Here is a 1,562-nt window from a genome sequence, read left to right as displayed (position 1 = left end):
TATAATTCAATGACCACAACATTTGATGACAACAAAATTTGGGGCCAATATAATTCAATGACCACAACATTTGATGACAACAAAATTTGGGGCCAGTATAATTCAATGACCACAACATTTGATGACAACAAAATTCAGGGCCAACAAAATTTGGGGCCAATATAATTCAATGACCGCAACATTTGATGACAACAAAATTTGGGGCCAATATAATTTGACGACCACAACATTTGATGTCAATAATATTCAGGACCAACAAAACTTGGGCCCAATATAATTTGATGACCACAACATTTGATGACAACAAAATTTGATAACAACAAAACCTTGGGGCCGGCACAGTTTGGTGCCCCTGGTTGATGTTTAGCGCAGTGTTTCAATTGATTTCCGACAGAATTTCGTGGTGGAAGCGAACAACCTGATGTTTGCAGTGTCGTTTCAACAGGAAATGCTTCTTTTTTCAGTACAAGCTGAATACGTACGGCGTCCAGCCGTTCTACATGGGTCTGGAAGAAGATGGCAGCGCCCATGGAGTTCTCTTGCTCAACAGCAATGCAATGGGTAAGGAAAAGAAAACAAAAATGAAAGATCCGTTTCATTTTTTCAACATTTCTATATATATATATATTTTTTTTTTAATTTTTTTTTTTTTTTTTTTGAGATTTCAGCTGATTTTTGGGGTTCTTTTGTTGCCTGTGTTTTCAGATGTAACCTTCCAGCCCACGCCGGCTCTCACCTACCGCACCATCGGGGGAATTTTGGATTTTTACGTCGTTTTGGGTCCGACGCCGGAGGCGGTCGTTCAGCAATACACTGAGGTACAATTCCCCCCCCCCCCCTTAAATTTGGGGTCTGTTGCTTCGTTTTCATTCATTTTCGATTTGATTTGCCTTGATTTGTTGTTGCAGCTGGTGGGGCGACCGGTGATGCCGCCCTACTGGGCGCTGGGATTCCAGCTGTGCCGCTACGGCTATGAGAACGACTCCGAAATTGCCCAGCTGGTGGAGGACATGAAAGCAGCCCAAATTCCCTACGTACGTCCTCCGAAATCAGAGGAAATCTGGGACAAACGGGGGCCTTTCCATCTCCTTTGGCACCATTAAAAGCGCTGAAGGAAACGCAGTCATTCATTCCATCGCGTAAAATTTCCTTCATCCTCCTGTGAACGTTTTCAGTAGCTATTTCTAAATAATATTTCATTATTAATGAAATTTATTAAATTAATTAATATGATTAAATAATATTATTAAATATTATATAAAATGATTAAATTAATATTATTAAATATTATTATATTATTATTAAATATTATTATATTATTATTAAATATTAATATTTCTATAGCATTTTTTTTTTGTTTTCAGTAACTCATTCAATAGTTAAAAAGCCTCACAATTATAATATAGGTTTTTTTAGTTATAATATAATATGTATTATATAACATATAATATAGTTTTTTACTTATAATACGTATTATATAACATATAATATAGGTTTTTTAGTTATAATATTAGTTTTATTATTTATTATTTATTATTTATTATTTATTATTTATTATTTAT

General features: G+C 34.7%; 1 protein-coding gene across 1 annotated transcript; it reads left to right on the top strand.

Annotated features, from left to right (window-relative positions):
- The first annotated feature begins 469 nt into the window (after positions 1-469).
- On the top strand, positions 470-1,131 carry LOC122190609 (sucrase-isomaltase, intestinal-like). Its single transcript, XM_042890665.1, has 3 exons — positions 470-561; positions 706-818; positions 909-1,131. Exons 1-3 carry the CDS (start codon positions 501-503, stop codon positions 1,101-1,103), a joined length of 369 nt encoding a protein of 122 aa, XP_042746599.1. The 5' UTR covers positions 470-500; the 3' UTR covers positions 1,104-1,131.
- Positions 1,132-1,562: the final 431 nt, after the last annotated feature.

The sequence above is a fragment of the Lagopus leucura genome, unplaced genomic scaffold, assembly GCF_019238085.1.
Source record: "Lagopus leucura isolate 7727_CA_CO unplaced genomic scaffold, USGS_WTPT01 33496-0_obj-0_obj, whole genome shotgun sequence".
Lineage (NCBI taxonomy): Eukaryota > Metazoa > Chordata > Aves > Galliformes > Phasianidae > Lagopus > Lagopus leucura.
The sequence above is the reverse complement of the archived record's forward strand: the minus strand, read 5'-3'. Positions and strand labels throughout refer to the sequence as shown.